This window comes from Tachypleus tridentatus, chromosome 7 (genome assembly GCF_004210375.1).
Source record: "Tachypleus tridentatus isolate NWPU-2018 chromosome 7, ASM421037v1, whole genome shotgun sequence".
In the NCBI taxonomy this organism is placed as follows: Eukaryota; Metazoa; Arthropoda; class Merostomata; order Xiphosura; family Limulidae; genus Tachypleus; species Tachypleus tridentatus.
Window position 1 is genome coordinate 107,855,122 of NC_134831.1, and position 20,003 is coordinate 107,875,124.

Consider the following 20,003-nt stretch of genomic DNA (forward strand, 5'->3'; position numbering starts at 1 on the left):
TTATAATGAGTAATTCTTAACTAATTTTCTAAATAATAATAACAAGAAAGTTTGTAATGAAGACATTATAATGAGTAATTCTTAACTAATTTTCTAAATAATAATAACAAGAAAGAGTATAGTTTGTAATGAAGACATTATAATGAGTAATTCTTAACTAATTTTCTAAATAATAATAACAAGAAAGAGTATAGTTTGTAATGAAGACATTATAATGAGTAATTCTTAACTAATTTTCTAAATAATAATAACAAGAAAGTTTGTAATGAAGACATTATAATGAGTAATTCTTAACTAATTTTCTAAATAATAATAACAAGAAAGAGTATAGTTTGTAATGAAGACATTATAATGAGTAATTCTTAACTAATTTTCTAAATAATAATAACAAGAAAGTTTGTAATGAAGACATTATAATGAGTAATTCTTAACTAATTTTCTAAATAATAATAACAAGAAAGAGTATAGTTTGTAATGAAGACATTATAATGAGTAATTCTTAACTAATTTTCTAAATAATAATAACAAGAAAGAGTATAGTTTGTAATGAAGACATTATAATGAGTAATTCTTAACTAATTTTCTAAATAATAATAACAAGAAAGTTTGTAATGAAGACATTATAATGAGTAATTCTTAACTAATTTTCTAAATAATAATAACAAGAAAGAGTATAGTTTGTAATGAAGACATTATAATGAGTAATTCTTAACTAATTTTCTAAATAATAATAACAAGAAAGTTTGTAATGAAGACATTATAATGAGTAATTCTTAACTAATTTTCTAAATAATAATAACAAGAAAGAGTATAGTTTGTAATGAAGACATTATAATGAGTAATTCTTAACTAATTTTCTAAATAATAATAACAAGAAAGTTTGTAATGAAGACATTATAATGAGTAATTCTTAACTAATTTTCTAAATAATAATAACAAGAAAAGACATTATAATGAGTATAGTTTGTAATGAAGACATTATAATGAGTAATTCTTAACTAATTTTCTAAATAATAATAACAAGAAAGAGTATAGTTTGTAATGAAGACATTATAATGAGTAATTCTTAACTAATTTTCTAAATAATAATAACAAGAAAGTTTGTAATGAAGACATTATAATGAGTAATTCTTAACTAATTTTCTAAATAATAATAACAAGAAAGTTTGTAATGAAGACATTATAATGAGTAATTCTTAACTAATTTTCTAAATAATAATAACAAGAAAGAGTATAGTTTGTAATGAAGACATTATAATGAGTAATTCTTAACTAATTTTCTAAATAATAATAACAAGAAAGTTTGTAATGAAGACATTATAATGAGTAATTCTTAACTAATTTTCTAAATAATAATAACAAGAAAGTTTGTAATGAAGACATTATAATGAGTAATTCTTAACTAATTTTCTAAATAATAATAACAAGAAAGAGTATAGTTTGTAATGAAGACATTATAATGAGTAATTCTTAACTAATTTTCTAAATAATAATAACAAGAAAGTTTGTAATGAAGACATTATAATGAGTAATTCTTAACTAATTTTCTAAATAATAATAACAAGAAAGTTTGTAATGAAGACATTATAATGAGTAATTCTTAACTAATTTTCTAAATAATAATAACAAGAAAGTTTGTAATGAAGACATTATAATGAGTAATTCTTAACTAATTTTCTAAATAATAATAACAAGAAAGTTTGTAATGAAGACATTATAATGAGTAATTCTTAACTAATTTTCTAAATAATAATAACAAGAAAGTTTGTAATGAAGACATTATAATGAGTAATTCTTAACTAATTTTCTAAATAATAATAACAAGAAAGTTTGTAATGAAGACATTATAATGAGTAATTCTTAACTAATTTTCTAAATAATAATAACAAGAAAGTTTGTAATGAAGACATTATAATGAGTAATTCTTAACTAATTTTCTAAATAATAATAACAAGAAAGAGTATAGTTTGTAATGAAGACATTATAATGAGTAATTCTTAACTAATTTTCTAAATAATAATAACAAGAAAGTTTGTAATGAAGACATTATAATGAGTAATTCTTAACTAATTTTCTAAATAATAATAACAAGAAAGTTTGTAATGAAGACATTATAATGAGTAATTCTTAACTAATTTTCTAAATAATAATAACAAGAAAGTTTGTAATGAAGACATTATAATGAGTAATTCTTAACTAATTTTCTAAATAATAATAACAAGAAAGAGTATAGTTTGTAATGAAGACATTATAATGAGTAATTCTTAACTAATTTTCTAAATAATAATAACAAGAAAGTTTGTAATGAAGACATTATAATGAGTAATTCTTAACTAATTTTCTAAATAATAATAACAAGAAAGTTTGTAATGAAGACATTATAATGAGTAATTCTTAACAATTTTCTAAATAATGAGAAAAATCATTATAATGAGTAATTCTAATTTTCTAAATAATAATAACAAGAAAGTTTGTAATGAAGACATTATAATGAGTAATTCTTAACTAATTTTCTAAATAATAATAACAAGAAAGTTTGTAATGAAGACATTATAATGAGTAATTCTTAACTAATTTTCTAAATAATAATAACAAGAAAGTTTTTGTAATGAAGACATTATAATGAGTAATTCTTAACTAATTTTCTAAATAATAATAACAAGAAAGTTTGTAATGAAGACATTATAATGAGTAATTCTTAACTAATTTTCTAAATAATAATAACAAGAAAGAGTATAGTTTGTAATGAAGACATTATAATGAGTAATTCTTAACTAATTTTCTAAATAATAATAACAAGAAAACTAATTTTCTAAATAATAATAACAAGAGTATAGTTTGTAATGAAGACATTATAATGAGTAATTCTTAACTAATTTTCTAAATAATAATAACAAGAAAGAGTATAGTTTGTAATGAAGACATTATAATGAGTAATTCTTAACTAATTTTCTAAATAATAATAACAAGAAAGAGTATAGTTTGTAATGAAGACATTATAATGAGTAATTCTTAACTAATTTTCTAAATAATAATAACAAGAAAGTATAGTTTGTAATGAAGACATTATAATGAGTAATTCTTAACTAATTTTCTAAATAATAATAACAAGAAAGAGTATAGTTTGTAATGAAGACATTATAATGAGTAATTCTTAACTAATTTTCTAAATAATAATAACAAGAAAGTTTGTAATGAAGACATTATAATGAGTAATTCTTAACTAATTTTCTAAATAATAATAACAAGAAAGAGTATAGTTTGTAATGAAGACATTATAATGAGTAATTCTTAACTAATTTTCTAAATAATAATAACAAGAAAGTTTGTAATGAAGACATTATAATGAGTAATTCTTAACTAATTTTCTAAATAATAATAACAAGAAAGAGTATAGTTTGTAATGAAGACATTATAATGAGTAATTCTTAACTAATTTTCTAAATAATAATAACAAGAAAGAGTATAGTTTGTAATGAAGACATTATAATGAGTAATTCTTAACTAATTTTCTAAATAATAATAACAAGAAAGAGTATAGTTTGTAATGAAGACATTATAATGAGTAATTCTTAACTAATTTTCTAAATAATAATAACAAGAAAGAGTATAGTTTGTAATGAAGACATTATAATGAGTAATTCTTAACTAATTTTCTAAATAATAATAACAAGAAAGAGTATAGTTTGTAATGAAGACATTATAATGAGTAATTCTTAACTAATTTTCTAAATAATAATAACAAGAAAGAGTATAGTTTGTAATGAAGACATTATAATGAGTAATTCTTAACTAATTTTCTAAATAATAATAACAAGAAAGAGTATAGTTTGTAATGAAGACATTATAATGAGTAATTCTTAACTAATTTTCTAAATAATAATAACAAGAAAGAGTATAGTTTGTAATGAAGACATTATAATGAGTAATTCTTAACTAATTTTCTAAATAATAATAACAAGAAAGAGTATAGTTTGTAATGAAGACATTATAATGAGTAATTCTTAACTAATTTTCTAAATAATAATAACAAGAAAGAGTATAGTTTGTAATGAAGACATTATAATGAGTAATTCTTAACTAATTTTCTAAATAATAATAACAAGAAAGAGTATAGTTTGTAATGAAGACATTATATGATGAGTAATTTGTAATAACATAATTAATTCTTAATAATAATAATAATAAAGAAAGTATAGTTTGTAATGAAGACATTATAATGAGTAATTCTTAACTAATTTTCTAAATAATAATAACAAGAAAGAGTATAGTTTGTAATGAAGACATTATAATGAGTAATTCTTAACTAATTTTCTAAATAATAATAACAAGAAAGTTTGTAATGAAGACATTATAATGAGTAATTCTTAACTAATTTTCTAAATAATAATAACAAGAAAGAGTATAGTTTGTAATGAAGACATTATAATGAGTAATTCTTAACTAATTTTCTAAATAATAATAACAAGAAAGTTTGTAATGAAGACATTATAATGAGTAATTCTTAACTAATTTTCTAAATAATAATAACAAGAAAGAGTATAGTTTGTAATGAAGACATTATAATGAGTAATTCTTAACTAATTTTCTAAATAATAATAACAAGAAAGTTTGTAATGAAGACATTATAATGAGTAATTCTTAACTAATTTTCTAAATAATAATAACAAGAAAGAGTATAGTTTGTAATGAAGACATTATAATGAGTAATTCTTAACTAATTTTCTAAATAATAATAACAAGAAAGAGTATAGTTTGTAATGAAGACATTATAATGAGTAATTCTTAACTAATTTTCTAAATAATAATAACAAGAAAGAGTATAGTTTGTAATGAAGACATTATAATGAGTAATTCTTAACTAATTTTCTAAATAATAATAACAAGAAAGAGTATAGTTTGTAATGAAGACATTATAATGAGTAATTCTTAACTAATTTTCTAAATAATAATAACAAGAAAGAGTATAGTTTGTAATGAAGACATTATAATGAGTAATTCTTAACTAATTTTCTAAATAATAATAACAAGAAAGAGTATAGTTTGTAATGAAGACATTATAATGAGTAATTCTTAACTAATTTTCTAAATAATAATAACAAGAAAGAGTATAGTTTGTAATGAAGACATTATAATGAGTAATTCTTAACTAATTTTCTAAATAATAATAACAAGAAAGAGTATAGTTTGTAATGAAGACATTATAATGAGTAATTTATAACTAATTTTCTCACTGTACTTTAATGTACTTAATTTATAGGAGTGTACCATATATTTGTACATTTGAGAGCCACATGTATTTTATTTAATATGTTTAGTTGAAGAGTTGTATTTAAATGTTTTATTATAGATTTTCTGTAAAATGACATCCTGAAACAAGAAATAAAAAAAGGAAAGAAAAACAGATTTAATATTCCATTGTTTTATATAAAATATTAATACCGAAGAGTTAAGTAAGACAAACAAAATCAAAAGGAAGGACTGCACTAAAAACAGCAAATCCAAACCTTTGACTACTGGTAGTTTGTTATAAACAAAAATAAAAATGTTTCACCTATTGAAAGGTTCTCCAGAGTGCAGGCTGTAGTGCAGGATAAGAAGGTAAGTGAGAGGTTCTCCAGAGTGTAGACTGTAGTGCAGGATAAGAAGGTAAGTGAATGGTTCTCCAGAGTGCAGACTGTAGTGCAGGATAAGAAGGTAAGTGAATGGTTCTCCAGAGTGCAGGCTGTAGTGCAGGATAAGAAGGTAAGTTTATTTAACTGGCTTACCCTGAATGATAGTAATTTATGTATTTTTACATTTAATTTTTATTTATTTTTCTTCTTCTTTACTTTGGAGAACAGTCACCTTCCCACAACAGTCTGTAGGCAGTGAAGGGTAACATAGATCTGGGATGTTGTGAGCTTGAGAACCCACATCTCCTGATTTTATTACTTTCATTTTAATTTCTATTGCTATTCCTTTATTTATTGTATTATTTTATTTCTTCATGTTAGACTGGCATACAGAGGTTAAAACTGATAGACAGTGTATCCCCACTGCAATGTAGGCCCCACTTTATCAGTTGCCTCCAAAACCTAGGGTACATTTTATATCCCACATATACCCTAGGGATCCTTTCAATTGGTGCAGTGTTTTGTATTTTTTATTTGTTTATCTTTATAACAAACTATATATATATAAATATATTTATGTATATCAGTTCTTCAACTGTTGTGAGGAGCTAGCTCAATATGTTTTAATAAAACTCATAGGCTTGCTGGAGGACCCAAGTATTGACATTGAATAGCTAAAAATTTAATAAGTAAACAACATCCCAAGTTTACTGCCTCAATACCATAAATAACTGAGCAAAACAATGTGTGACAAAAGATGAAAATTTGATGTTAAACAAAGTTAACCCTAATGCTGCACATAGAAATCGATATCTATGTTCCAGATAAAGGATTCCTCTAGTATTCTGTAAAATGTGCAAGAGAGTAACTTACAGTATTACTTGTTAATAAATACGTATGTATATATTTTAACCTGTTTGTTTTATCTATGTTCCAGATAAAGGATTCCTCTAGTATTCTGTAAAATGTGCAAGAGAGTAACTTACAGTATTACTTGTTAATAAATACGTATGTATATATTTTAACCTGTTTTGTTTTATCTATGTTCCAGATAAAGGATTCCTCTAGTATTCTGTAAAATGTGCAAGAGAGTAACTTACAGTATTACTTGTTAATAAATACGTATGTATATATTTTAACCTGTTTGTTTTTTTTAAGGTGATACTCCTTGAACAAAACCTGCTTGAGACTCAAAGAGAAGCAGGCCTGCATGTTGGTTTACCATATGATAATACAATCAAGTTGTCTACACCTCAGCTAAAGAAAAAGTTTAACTTAATAACAGAAAACAGAAAAGGTAAACTGAGATTAGGACTCTTTTATTAATGGTATCATTATTGACAGGACATCTCTCAAGTCTTCAGTATTTAACTAGTATCAAAAGTTCATTACTCTTTGATCTAACAGGAAGTTTAAATCATAGTAAATCTTAAACATGGCTTTTGCTGAACTTTTTTAGTACCAAATTATCATGTGTGCATGTTATCAATACATGATTTTCTTCATTGGTTTTAAACTGTTTTCTGTGAGAAATAATGATTTATTTTTAATTAATCATTGTAAGTCATTGGACCAAAATGTATGAATGTTAATAAGAAATATGATCTAAACAAAACTTGTGGGTTCATGGTGTGCCCTTGTTAATAGTCGAAGGATTAATATACTGTGTTGTTCTTAGTAATATTACAAACCTTGTAATTACTGTCACTTCAAAATGTGGTTCTGATTTATGAGAAGATCTCTCAACTTGATATTGGGGAAGGGTTGGTACTTTATTAATTTTAGTAATATGGGATCTAAAGTTTATGTAATGTCAGTACTGTAGCAATGTGAATACCTGTGATTCATGTGTTATCAGTATGTGGTGTAGTAGCTTGAGTTTTGAGTTTCTTCTCTTTTGTATATTGATGAGGTAGAGTCATACTTGAGGCTCCATGAACTTTTGATATATTAGGTTGAGGAATAATTCGTGAGCGTTTTTAAATAATTTCATTCAAGCATTACATGCAAGACTATACAATACTTCAATGCATGAACACATTACACCCAAAACATTTATTATGATACTTTATTTCATGTAATACCTAGGTATATAGTATGCATTGTTTTAAACGAAATTGCAAGAAATTAAATCTGAAAAGCAGATGGTGTCGAAAATGCTCGATTTTGTCCACTTGACAGTCCATTTAATGAGCTGAAAATGAAAGCAAAAATTAAAGACATATGAAAATCAAACACACCATCTATTAGAGCAAAACATTATCTACCAAATGACATGAAATATTTTGCGAAAGCGTTTCATTTATGAATATATTTTTTAACTTGAAAAAACGCTCACGAATTATTCCTCAACCCAATAGTATACAGAAAGTTTTTGGTAATAAGTTTTATATTATTAGGAATGTATAAAAAGATTTAAAACTTATTGTGAATGTCCTTTTGTCAAATAGAGTATTAGTTAAGAAATCAGATTTTCATATTAATTTGTATTCATTTTTGAGAACACTTCAAATATTCTGAGTTCTCAGACTTAATAATGTCCAAGAAACACAATTAGTAGATGTAACATAATGAATCTCATTCTTTAGTGGTGAGGAGACTGGAAATTGATATGTCAGACAGTGAACTGTCTGATCCAGAGTTAACCAAGTGTGGAATCAGTCCTGATGAGGAAAACTCTAATAATTCAAAGGTATCTACAATAGAGAGGAAGATTTGCCCAGAAGAAGCTTTCAAAGCTGTGCCCCAAACTGAACTTTTGGACAGTACTCTAGCAAAAGCTAATGCTGAATTAGCAAGTAAAGGTAGTCTTGCTAACAGACAACCTCCATCTTTGAAGAAACAGTCCAGTACCAGTAGCTTAGATGGATGGGTTGGTATCATAGCCTTCCAATTAATTTTGTGCAATCCAATGTGTTGCATCTAATAACAAAAAAATAATTTTAATGTCTTTGTGTAACTTAACTTTTCCAAGAAGAAACTGGTTTCTAAATATCTTTATCTATTTTCTTTAAAGTGACTTAATTATAAAAGATTTCTATTTTTTTCTTGTAAAGTATACTATAGCCCATAAATTAAACTTGAAACAGACACATTGATTTTACTTTTTCTGATGATTATGTTAAGAATTGATTTTCTCTTCCTTCATATTTTGCTCACATCTCTGTAGATCTTTGTTGTTTTCTTGTTTGTTTTTCTATCCATCTTTGTTGTTTTAGTTTCTTTCACTGTACACCTTTGTTCTTTTACTCTTTGTTTCTCTGTAGATCTTTGTTGTTTTACTGTTTGTTTCTCTGTAGATCTTTGTTGTTTTATTGTTTGTTTCTCTGTACATCTTTGTTGTTTTACTGTTTGTTTCTCTGTGCATTCCCTCGGTGTGTATTCCTGTGCGTAGTGAGGGACCTCCCAGGGAAGGTTCTGTTCTTTCAGTTTACCTCTGGGATCTAAACATCCATCCACATGTTTGCCTGCCCCCCGCTAGTACAGCGGTATGTCTCCGGATTTACAACGCTAAAATCAGGGGCTCAATTCCCCTCGGTGGGCTGAGCAGATAGCCCTTTGTGGCTTTGCTATAAGAAAACACACACACATGTTTGCCGTGCGTGGCAACCTGTGAAGGGGAGGAGAGCATCCTGGTGGTTGGGGATCCAATCCTAACACACCACTTTGGCCTTGAATTCCTGTAATGGGCAGCCTTTGGGTGCCCCCTGGGTTAATCGGCTGGTCCACTTGGGCTAGGGTCAACCAAGTAGCAATGTTGGGTGATCTCAATGGGTGTTGTGAACATTATATCTGATGCTGGTATTTGGGTATAGTGCTCACAAAACCCTGGCGTTGCTGCAATGTCCTTGTTTGGCATTGTAGTGCATCCCCTCATAGGGCTGTATGGTGGGTGGGGTCAGTGGGCACCGAAATTTCCCTTTCTTTATTATGGATGCTCCAATTAAAAATCTTAACAAAATAGTGAAAAAACAGTGTATAGGTAAATGACCACGTCTTGAAGGTTCTGAGCAGCAATCCTCACCATATGTGCCACCTGTTGGACCTTATTTTCTTATATTGCATTCACTTTCAGACAAACCTTTAGGGCAAATGTCCCCCTTTTTCATTCAGAAGGGACTAGAGGGACTTGCTGGCTCTCTAAAGTCAGTAAAAAAGCTTCGATCTGGTGACATATTGGTGGAAATATCCATGTCTCAACACAGTGAACTCCTTTTGCATTCAAAGGCAATTGCAGATATACCTATAGAGGTTACACCTCATGCTATTTTGAATTTATCACAAGGAGTTATTGTTGAGAGGGATTTGAAGAACATCCTAGTGTCGGAGATTCTCGCTGGTCTCTCCATTCAAGGAGTTTCTGCAGTGAGGTGTATCTCCACTCGCAAAGATTGAATTATGGTGCCGACTAATGTCCTCATTCTGACATTTATGTTACTATGTCTCCCTGCCACCATCAAGAGAGGTTATCTTAATTGCAGAGTACGGCCATACATTCCAAGCCCTCTCCAATGTTTCCAGTGTCAATGGCTCAGTCACTCAAAGACATCATGTCGTGGTTCCTTGATGTGTGCTCGTTGCAGTGGCAAGGACCATGATGCCTATGAGTGTGAAACGGACCCTCATTGCATCAATTGCAATATTTTCACTCATTCTACTTTCATTCTTGCCCTAAATGGTTGGAAGAAAAAGAGGTGCAGCATTTGAAAATGATTCATAACATTATCTGTCCTGAGGCTCCAAAATTACTGTCCACCACTTCATCTCGGATGTATGCTGCTGCACTTCTTTCCACAACTACTGTGGGAGTACAGACAGATCTCTCTGTGCCTCCTAAAGAATCATTCTCCAAACAAATGAAAAGTCTTTTGACTTTGATGGTTGAAAAAGTTGATGAATCAACTTTGACACCTATCTCTGTCCTTATATACAATCCACCAAGCCACAAGATCCACATCCTTTGTTTCCAGGTACAGGCATTTCCTCGTATCCATCTTCCTCTCTCACCCCAAGATACAAAACAATCATTTGTTCACGTCCTCAGTCTCTGGAATCCCCTTCCAACAGCAAAGACCGGCCCAATTGACCCAGGGCAGGATCCATTGAGGTCTTGTAGACCTTGCTCGAGTAAGAAAAGTACGGAAGAAAGACTTGTTGTAAACAGAAGGGTTCTCCGCTCAATTAGCCTACACATAAATAAAAATGGCCACCCTGATACATTGGAACTGTTGAGGTTTACGTTCTAATCTGGATGACATCAAAACACTGATTGCTTCCTACCATCCTGTATGTCTTTCCTAACAAGAAACGTTTCTGAAACCGATATAGTCACCTTTTGGCAGTTTTCTTTATACAGAAATGACAAGCTTTGTGATTGATGAGTGTATGGAAGGGTGGCAATGTTGGTTGATCAGCATGCGCCCACCCTGTCTTTGCCACTCAACACACCCTTGGAGGCCGTGGCCATCCGTGTTTCCTTTGGTCACACCATCATTGTTTGTTCTCTCTATCTGTCACCTGGAGAGACATGATCAATCAGACCTTGATGCTTTCATTGAACAGTTGCCATCTCCCTTTTTCTTTCTGGGGGACTTTAATGGACATTATCCCTTCTGGGAAAGTGCTGGTGTTGATAGGAGGGGTTGCTCTGTAGAGCGTATGCTCTCTGATCACAACCTTTCTCTTTTCAATACTGGTTCTTCTACTTATTTCCATTTACCTATTCAGTCCTTTACTGCTATTGATATCTCAATTTGCTCTCCTTCAACAATAATCCATGAGGCAGTGATCATTTTCCTATAATCTTGAGAAAGACTAGCCATGGTTGATGCCACCCAACCTGCGTGCCCTGATGGAAGCTGGATCATGCAAACTGGCCTTCTTTCACTGCTCTTGCATTACTTGATCCTGCCTTTGTCTGTAAGCCATCAATAGATGACTGTGTGGCAGCAGTAACTGACTGTATTATACAGGGTGTTTGGAAAGTCACTGTGCAGTTTTGCCTGTTAATAAATATATAAGTGTACAGTGACTTTCTAAACACCCTGTACAAGCAGCTGCTCAGTGTATTCCTAAAACCTCGACATGTTTTCCACTATATCCTCTTCCATGATGGAATCCTACCTGCCACATGGCAGGGAAGGCTCAAAAACGAGCCTGAGATACTTTCCGGAGATATCCCACACTCTCGAACCTCATCGCTTTCCATGCTCGACGGGTAAGACGTCAATGCCAGAAGGAATCTTGGATTAAGTTCACAACCAGCATATCCTCTAGCACCAGTTCCAAAGTGATTTGGGACAAGATTCAAAAGGTCAGTGGGCAATATCACTCTGTCTCCCTCTCAATCTTGCTTTCTGATGGCCAGGAAGTAACTGATACCCCGAGCATCACAGATACTCTGGGTGAAAGCTTTTGCTGGGTATCTAGCACTTCTGCCTCTTCTTCCACCTTCTTATCCATCAAGACTTGGGCAGAGCAATCACCTCTTTCCTTTCAAGCTGATTGTCTCTATGACTATAATTGTCCCTTTTCACTGGTGGAACTCAAAATAGCCCTTCATTGGTCTGGCAGTACATTGGTTGGGCCTGATGATTTTCACTATGAGATGCTGCACCATCTATCTCCTGCTTCTCTTGCTATCTTTCTGGTTGTTTTTAACTGGATCTGGCAGAAGAATGTTTTTCCTGATGCCTGGTGCGAGGCTATTGTCCTGCCTTTCTCCAAGCCTGGGAAGGATTCCAAGATTCCTTTAAACTTCCATTGAATTGCTTTGACGAGATGTCTCTGTAAGACCTTAGAGAGGATGGTTAATGCTCCTTTTATTTGGTTCCTTGAGTTAAATAACCTCCTCTCTTCCATTCAGTATGGGTTCCGACAACAGTGCTCCATAATGGACCACCTGATTTGACTTGAAACGTCAATCAGAGAAGCCTTTCTCAAATGACAACACCTTTTATCAATATTCTTTGACACTGAGAAGGCTTACGATACAACATGAAGGTATGGCATTTTGCGAGACCTCCATATATATGGGTTACTTGGCCATTTGCCCATTTTTATTAAAATTTTTTTAATGGACAGGAGATTCTGAGTTTGTGTGGGTTTGACACTTTCCTGTTATTTCCTTCCAGAACTTGGAGTCCCTCAAGGTTGTGTTCTGAGTGTCACACTTTTCAGTATAAAAGTTAATGCCATCACTGACCAAACCCCTCTCACTGTTGCAAACGGGCTCTATGTCGACGACTTTCACATTTCATGTCAGTCGTTGAACATGAGGTATATTGAGTGGCAGCTATAGACTGCTCTCAATCGTTTACTGAAGTGGATCACAGCAAACGGCTTTATCTTCTCTCTCTCTAAAACCGTTTGCATGCACTTTTGCTGCCAACGGGGTATTCACCCTGATCATGAATTCTGTGTCAGTGAAGTTGTGTTGCCTGTGGTCTCTGAGACTAAGTTCTTAGGGCTTATCTTTGACCATAAACTAACCTTTATAACACATCAACCAGCTACGGGTCAAATGTACAACAGCTCTGAACATCTTCCGTGTCCTCTCTACCACCACTTGGGAAGTGGATCGATCTTCTATGCTAAAGATATGTCATACTCTTATTCGATCAAAACTAAACTATGGATCACTGGGCTATGGCTCTGCCAGACCATCGGCCTTAAAGATGCTGGACCCTATTTATCATCAAGGACTTCAGCTCTGCAGTGGGGCTTTCAACACTTCCCCAGTTCAGAGCTTATACATAGAGTCTCATGAACCTTCTTTGCACCTCCGCCATTTGCAACTGTCTTTACTGTATTCTTCGAAACTTCGCTCCTTACCAAAGCATCCCACCTGTGGTTGTGTTTTCCTTCCTCAATAGGCCATGCTTTTTTAGACCGTACAGTCTGCCATTGCTCCTTTTGGCCTTCGTATCCAGGCTCAGTTAGATGAATTGGGTCTGTCCTTGGATAACATTGCTGTATCCACTGATCAGGCCATCCCACCATGGCTTTTTATGGTACCCCAATGTGACCTGTCTTTAAGTCATCTGAGGAAAGGTGACACTCCTGATTGGAAATACTGTCTGTTATTTGCTGAACATCTTTTGAACCATCCTTCCATTCCTATTCATACAGATGGTTCGATATCAGGTAACTGTGTGGGCTCTGCCATGGTTTGTTGTGGTTTGCTGGTTGCACACAGAATCCCCACTACAGCTTCTGTGTTCACTGCTGAACTGTTCGCCATTTCTCTCGCCCTGGATCACATAGAAGCTAAGCAATCCTCGAACTGCATGATTTGTACTGATTCACTTAGTTCTCTACTGGTTCTGGAATCGTTTCATGTTGGTTCTCACCCTGTTCTCATCAATATTCAAAACCGACTGGCCCATTTCTCTTCAACATCTACTTTTATCCAGTTTTTCTGGATACTGGGCCATGTTGGTATTTGCAGGAACAAGTTCGCTGACACTGCAGCTAAGTCTATTTGCTCTGGCACTATCACTTCTGTTCCTGTTCAATACATAGACTATGGTCCTGTATTCAAGGCTCGGCTTCATGCCAGCTGGCAGTCGACTTGGAATGAGCAACGCAGAAACAAGCTTTTCCTAATAAACCCCTATATTGGACTTTGGCCGTCTTGTTCCCGAAAGGATCGGAAAGAGGAAGTTGTTCTAACTAGACTACGCATTGGTCACAGTTTTTTAACTCATCATTTTCTTTCATCTGGAACTGATGCACCAATGTGTTGTCTGTGTAACACTCAGATCAAAATAAGCTACATTTTACTGTCTTGTTGTCATGACACTCAACAACGGCACCATTTTAAACATGTTCTGTCCCAAGGATTTGTCCATAACGTTAGACAGTGTTATTGGTGATGATGACACTGTCCACCTTGGTAATGTTTTTAGTTTTTTAAAGGCCATTGATCTTTTTAATGTGACTCACTTTTAAAAATCGCAGTTCCTCTTATTCAATTTGAAATTAGAAACTGACAGTAACATTAAGTAACTCGAAACCAGGACTGGAAAGGCCAACTTAAGGTGACTGACAGTAGTTTTTGTACTTACCTCTTGGTCTTCCTGATGAGTTATGATTATTACAGTCACGCTACAGAAAGTCCTTTACAACTTATATTACTGTAGTTTTTCTCTTGGCGTTGTAGACTAGATGTAAATATTAGTTTTATGCTATTTATTTATTTATTTTTTAACTTTGTTTTGTTTTACCTTAATTTACTTTTACCTTTTTACTGGACATTTGCGCAGATAGCCTAGCTGCTTTGTGCCATAAAACACTAAATCAGTCAAACAAACAAACAATACTCTGTACATGTTTGTTATTTTACTGTTTATTTCTCTGTACCCCTTTGTTGTTTTACTGTTTCTTTTGCTGTACATCTTTGTTGTTTTACTGTTTGTTTCTCTGTAGATCTTTGTTGTTTTACTGTGTGTTTCTCTGTAAGTTTTCTTTTTTTGTTTTACTGTGTTTCTCTGTAAGTCTTCTTTGTTCTTTTACTGTGTGTTTCTCTGTAAGTCTTCTTTATTGTTTTATTGTTTATTTCTTTCTCTCCACGTTTACTTCACTGATTTGCTGTTTCCACATTTCTGAATCCTCCTAAAGCCTTTTGTTTTCCTTCCATATGTTACCTTATTTTCTTTAAATGGTGACATGAATTACTATATTGAGCTAATTTTCACTGCGTAGCACATGATTGGTTCTGTCATACACTCTTAATCTCAGTTCTCTGATGATTTGTGATAGAAAGTTCTCTTTCAAGTACATAAGGTAGATGTATTAATAAAATTTTGTAGAATGTTTAATCTCCATCTCTGTCTTCAATACTAAATGAGCCAGCATTTCTCTCATCTTATATTTAACATGTTCACTGCCACCACCAGTATTAATACTTCCTTCTTAACCCAGATATGTAATATTTATATGGGTAAGTATACTATGTTTAATTAGCTCTTTGAAGCTGTTTGTGATATGTTACCCACCAGGCGAGTACATGTCACTGAACATGTTAACAATGTTTAGATGGTATTCATTACAATCAAAATCCTAGTTTCTTTAAAATAAAATGTTTTTGTCTTTGTGAACATGAACATTCTACAATGAAGAAAGGTTTGTAAAAGTATGTAGTTTCTCCCTGTTTTTCTTATTAAAGTGTGCTATAAAAGGAATTGAAGAATATTTTCATGTTTGAGTAGCTACAAAAAGTTTTTATTTTGTTTTTCAGTTTTCATCTCACTCTGCAGAAAGTTCAGGTAGTGATGAGGAAAATTTGAGGTGAGAAACATTTATATTACATGTAAAATATTAAATATTTGCTCTTGAGAAATGTCTACAATTTCTTGTTGAGTGTTACTGACCTTCTGTGATAAAAATGTTACTTCTAAGTTTTATTATGCTTCTTTAAACTTTTTAATTTGATAACAATAGTGTAAGTTGTTACTTCATACAGATATGAAGTTTTCTGATATAAGTGTAGCTTTTATTGATAACAATGGTGTAAGTTGTTACTTCATACAGATATGAAGTTTTCTGATATAAGTGTAGCTTTCATTGATAACAATAGTGTAAGTTGTTACTTCATACAGATATGAAGTTTTCTGATACAAGTGTAGCTTTTATTGATAACAATAGTGTAAGTTGTTACTTCATACAGATATGAAGTTTTCTGATACAAGTGTAGCTTTTATTGATAACAATAGTGTAAGTTGTTACTTCATACAGATATGAAGTTTTCTGATATAAGTGTAGCTTTCATTGATAACAATAGTGCAAGTTTTTACTTCATACAGATATGAAGTTTTCTGATATAAGTGTAGCTTTTATTGATAACAATAGTGTAAGTTGTTACTTCATACAGATATGAAGTTTTCTGATACAAGTGTAGCTTTTATTGATAACAATAGTGTAAGTTGTTACTTCATACAGATATGAAGTTTTCTGATACAAGTGTAGCTTTTATTGATAACAATAGTGTAAGTTGGTACTTCATACAGATATGAAGTTTTCTGGTACAAGTGTAGCTTTTATTGATAACAATAGTGTAAGTTGTTACTTCATACAGATATGAAGTTTTCTGATATAAGTGTAGCTTTATTGATAACAATAGTGTAAGTTGTTACTTCATACAGATATGAAGTTTTCTGATACAAGTGTAGCTTTTATTGATAACAATAGTGTAAGTTGTTACTTCATACAGATATGAAGTTTTCTGATACAAGTGTAGCTTTTATTGATAACAATAGTGTAAGATTTACTTCATACAGATATGAAGTTTTCTGATATAAGTGTAGCTTTCATTGATAACAATAGTGCAAGTTGTTACTTCATACAGATATGAAGTTTTCTGATATAAGTGTAGCTTTTATTGATAACAATAGTGTAAGTTGTTACTTCATACAGATGTGAAGTTTTCTGATATAAGTGTAGCTTTCATTGATAACAATAGTGTAAGTTGTTACTTGATACAGATATGAAGTTTTCTGATATAAGTGTAGCTTTTATTGATAACAATAGTGCAAGTTGTTACTTCATACAGATGTGAAGTTTTCTGATATAAGTGTAGCTTTTATTGATAACAATAGTGTAAGTTGTTACTTCATACAGATATGAAGTTTTCTGATATAAGTGTAGCTTTCATTGATAACAATAGTGTAAGTTGTTACTTCATACAGATGTGAAGTTTTCTGATATAAGTGTAGCTTTCATTGATAACAATAGTGTAAGTTGTTACTTCATACAGATATGAAGTTTTCTGATATAAGTGTAGCTTTTATTGATAACAATAGTGTAAGTTGTTACTTCATACAGATATGAAGTTTTCTGATATAAGTGTAGCTTTTATTGATAACAATAGTGTAAGTTGTTACTTCATACAGATGTGAAGTTTTCTGATATAAGTGTAGCTTTCATTGATAACAATAGTGTAAGTTGTTACTTGATACAGATATGAAGTTTTCTGATATAAGTGTAGCTTTTATTGATAACAATAGTGTAAGTTGTTACTTCATACAGATGTGAAGTTTTCTGATATAAGTGTAGCTTTTATTGAGAACAATAGTGTAAGTTGTTACTTCATACAGATATGAAGTTTTCTGATATAAGTGTAGCTTTTATTGATAACAATAGTGTAAGTTGTTACTTCATACAGATATGAAGTTTTCTGATACAAGTGTAGCTTTTATTGATAACAATAGTGTAAGTTGTTACTTCATACAGATATGAAGTTTTCTGATATAAGTGTAGCTTTTATTGATAACAATAGTGTAAGTTGTTACTTCATACAGATATGAAGTTTTCTGATATAAGTGTAGCTTTTATTGATAACAATAGTGTAAGTTGTTACTTCATACAGATGTGAAGTTTTCTGATATAAGTGTAGCTTTCATTGATAACAATAGTGTAAGTTGTTACTTCATACAGATATGAAGTTTTCTGATATAAGTGTAGCTTTTATTGATAACAATAGTGTAAGTTGTTACTTCATACAGATATGAAGTTTTCTGATATAAGTGTAGCTTTTATTGATAACAATAGTGTAAGTTGTTACTTCATACAGATGTGAAGTTTTCTGATATAAGTGTAGCTTTCATTGATAACAATAGTGTAAGTTGTTACTTGATACAGATATGAAGTTTTCTGATGTAAGTGTAGCTTTTATTGATAACAATAGTGCAAGTTTTTACTTCATACAGATATGAAGTTTTCTGATATAAGTGTAGCTTTTATTGATAACAATAGTGCAAGTTGTTACTTCATACAGATATGAAGTTTTCTGATGTAAGTGTAGCTTTTATTGATAACAATAGTGCAAGTTTTTACTTCATACAGATATGAAGTTTTCTGATATAAGTGTAGCTTTTATTGATAACAATAGTGCAAGTTGTTACTTCATACAGATGTGAAGTTTTCTGATATAAGTGTAGCTTTTATTGATAACAATAGTGTAAGTTGTTACTTCATACAGATGTGAAGTTTTCTGATATAAGTGTAGCTTTTATTGATAACAATAGTGTAAGTTGTTACTTCATACAGATGTGAAGTTTTCTGATATAAGTGTAGCTTTTATTGATAACAATAGTGTAAGTTGTTACTTCATACAGATGTGAAGTTTTCTGATATTAGTGTAGCTTTTATTGATAACAATAGTGTAAGTTGTTACTTCATACAGATATGAAGTTTTCTGATACAAGTGTAGCTTTTATTGATAACAATAGTGTAAGTTGTTACTTCATACAGATATGAAGTTTTCTGATATAAGTGTAGCTTTCATTGATAACAATAGTGTAAGTTGTTACTTCATACAGATGTGAAGTTTTCTGATACAAGTGTAGCTTTTATTGATGACAATAGTGTAAGTTGTTACTTCATACAGATATGAAGTTTTCTGATATAAGTGTAGCTTTTATTGATAACAATAGTGTAAGTTGTTACTTCATACAGATGTGAAGTTTTCTGATATAAGTGTAGCTTTTATTGATAACAATAGTGTAAGTTGTTACTTCATACAGATGTGAAGTTTTCTGATATAAGTGTAGCTTTTAGTAAAGTTCAGTTTCTTGGTTCTTACAGTAAACCAACAGATGATCAGTGTGGCTCTGTGGACCAGCTGAATATGATCCACCAAAATGGATTGCAAGAGGAAGTCCTTGAGGAAAACACCACTGACAACTTACGTTCTACAGAGCCCACTTCTTGTACAACTGCCACTGACAACTTACGTCCTACAGAGCCCACTTCTTGTACAACTGCCACTGACAACTTACGTCCTACAGAGCCCACTTCTTGTACAACTGCCACTGACAACTTACGTCCTACAGAGCCCACCTTTTGTCTACCCAGCTTTGCAGAGGAGGTCAGAGCTGCAGTTCAGGAGAGACAAGCAAAGTGTTAGTTATTTAAGTTATAACATAAGGCAAAATAGTTTTAAAGGTTTACCTATTGCTCATAGTTAAGACAGTTATTTTAGAAAGTTTTACATAGGTTTAAGGCAGTGTTAAAATAGTTCACTGTAGTCAGTATGTCTGTTATCAGTAGTTGCTTCATGAGATAATTTATTTAAAGTTACCTGTAAGTATTTAATAATTGGTCAACAACTTTTTGTATTGATTACTATATTTTCTCATGTATACAAATTACCTGAGAAGAACATGAATTTCTATAATTAGGAATATCCAAAATGGTGCACACACCAAATATGCTATCATTTTTATTGTTTTACAGTTGGGACATATTATAAGCTAAGATCAGTGTACTAATATACCAACACCTTACAATGACCATAAAATGTAAGGGGTAAATTACATAGTGTATCAGAAAATACGTGATTAAAAATATAATAAAGGATTTGTCTTCATAGAATCTTGATTTTTACAG

General features: G+C 31.0%; 1 protein-coding gene across 9 annotated transcripts in view; it reads left to right on the top strand.

Moving 5' to 3' along the window:
- The window catches only part of LOC143256352 (uncharacterized), a 149,047-nt gene that overhangs the window by 88,709 nt on the left and 40,335 nt on the right, over positions 1–20,003 (top strand). For all 9 annotated transcript variants that reach the window (XR_013031277.1, XR_013031279.1, XR_013031278.1 and 6 more), the window contains exons 16-19: positions 6,774–6,912; positions 8,204–8,487; positions 15,856–15,905; positions 19,200–19,516. Coding sequence is in view for 6 of the 9 variants with exons in the window: in XM_076513462.1 (XP_076369577.1) it covers positions 6,774–6,912; positions 8,204–8,487; positions 15,856–15,905; positions 19,200–19,516 (790 nt within the window). In the remaining 3 variants the exon portion in view is untranslated. The remainder of the gene's footprint in view (positions 1–6,773; positions 6,913–8,203; positions 8,488–15,855; positions 15,906–19,199; positions 19,517–20,003) is intronic.